General features: G+C 34.0%; 1 protein-coding gene across 1 annotated transcript in view; it reads right to left on the bottom strand.

The window, feature by feature from the left end:
• The window catches only part of LOC107684130 (ankyrin repeat and fibronectin type-III domain-containing protein 1-like), a 92,396-nt gene that overhangs the window by 38,741 nt on the left and 52,107 nt on the right, over positions 1-1,548 (bottom strand). Inside the window, exon 9 of the mRNA XM_016480342.1 lies at positions 1,336-1,528. Coding sequence (XP_016335828.1) covers positions 1,336-1,528 — 193 coding nt within the window. The remainder of the gene's footprint in view (positions 1-1,335; positions 1,529-1,548) is intronic.

Here is a 1,548-nt window from a genome sequence, read left to right as displayed (position 1 = left end):
ATACCATTTGGGATCAGTAACATTTCGTTTTGAAAGAAATTAATACTTTTATTCTGCAAGGACAAATTAAATTGATCAGAAATGACAGTTAAGACTTTTACATTGTTAAAAAATTTTTTTTTTAAAAAAGCTGTTTTTTTTAACTATTCATCAAAGAATCCTGAAAGAAATATATCACAGTTTCCACAAAATTATTTAGCTGCTGTCTTCAACACTGATGATAATAATATGAAATGTTTCTTAGGCACCAAATCAGGATATTACTGGCAATCATGTGACACTGAAGTCTGGAATCAATTACATTTAAAAAATATGTTAATTTAATACAATATTTTAAATTGTAAAATAAATGTAGCCTTGGTGAGCATAAGAGACTTCTTTCACAAACATTAAAATCTTACCAACCCCAGACTTTTGAATAGTGTATATATTTTTTTCTGATTATTATAATTGTATTTTGAATAAACAAAAATAGAATACTACTTTATATTGAAAAAATATTTACTGTTTTCAAACACATTTTGAATTCTCCCTTGTATGCAATTAGTTGGATAAACAGACTCATGCGATCTGTTTAGCCAATGTTGTATTATTGAGCTGGTTGGAATGCTTGATCAATTTTTTATTTTATTTTATTTTTTTGCAATGCACTGCATAGCCATGTTTATGGTTTATGGTCAGGAAAGTCAAGCTATGACTGTCTGTCTTATAGATGTTAATGCATATAACTGTTAACAGGGATTGCAGAAAATACTCTCAATTAATTAAAAAAAAACATTCACAGACTTTCACCAACAATCGGCACAGACAACGTGAAAAAAAGCACAGATTGCCAATGGATGATTTCTCATGGGTTTGACCTACAACCTTACAATTACTAGCACAGATCTGTAACCAGGCATGCACCAGAAACTACTAGTACCCCAATCAATGAATGCAATAATTATTCATAATTAAAATGTGAATTCACACATCTAAACTAACAGCCACAGCAGCTGAGTTTCTACTATTCAATTGTGAGTTAAATCCATGTATGAAAACATATGGAGGCAGCGAGGGTGAAAGATGTATTAGGGCACTTGTGTCAACAAGATGCTCGCTAGATCTAGCTGTATATAATCAGTGACATTTGTGTAAGTTCTGAGAGCATGGCACAGCGCTAACAGACTCATGATCACCCGAAATGTCATTCATGTGTAAGGTAAAGTGAATGTTTACATCAATTGATTCTACAGTATACGTATAAATGTAAATGTTGGCTACTGTCAGCTTTTTATTATAAGAAAAATTGTGAATTACTGATACCCATTTTTTTTTATTTTCCAAGATACTCACAGATACTTTGTGGATACGGTCAGATCGACCAAAAAAGTAGGCATCCTCAAAGGAGGAGTGGCTCCCCTTGAGCTTCTCAGAGAGGTTTCGGTAGAGGCGCTTGGCAGCACTGGGGGAGGCGGGACCCGCCCCCTTCTTACTCTGCGTCAGCTGCAGGTTCTGCATTTGTTGGGTCATACTAATGGAAAAGTTCCTGTGGAGTTGAGAAGGGAA

This window comes from Sinocyclocheilus anshuiensis, unplaced genomic scaffold, assembly GCF_001515605.1.
Source record: "Sinocyclocheilus anshuiensis isolate Anshui unplaced genomic scaffold, SAMN03320099.WGS_v1.1 scaffold553, whole genome shotgun sequence".
Lineage (NCBI taxonomy): Eukaryota > Metazoa > Chordata > Actinopteri > Cypriniformes > Cyprinidae > Sinocyclocheilus > Sinocyclocheilus anshuiensis.
The sequence above is the reverse complement of the archived record's forward strand: the minus strand, read 5'-3'. Positions and strand labels throughout refer to the sequence as shown.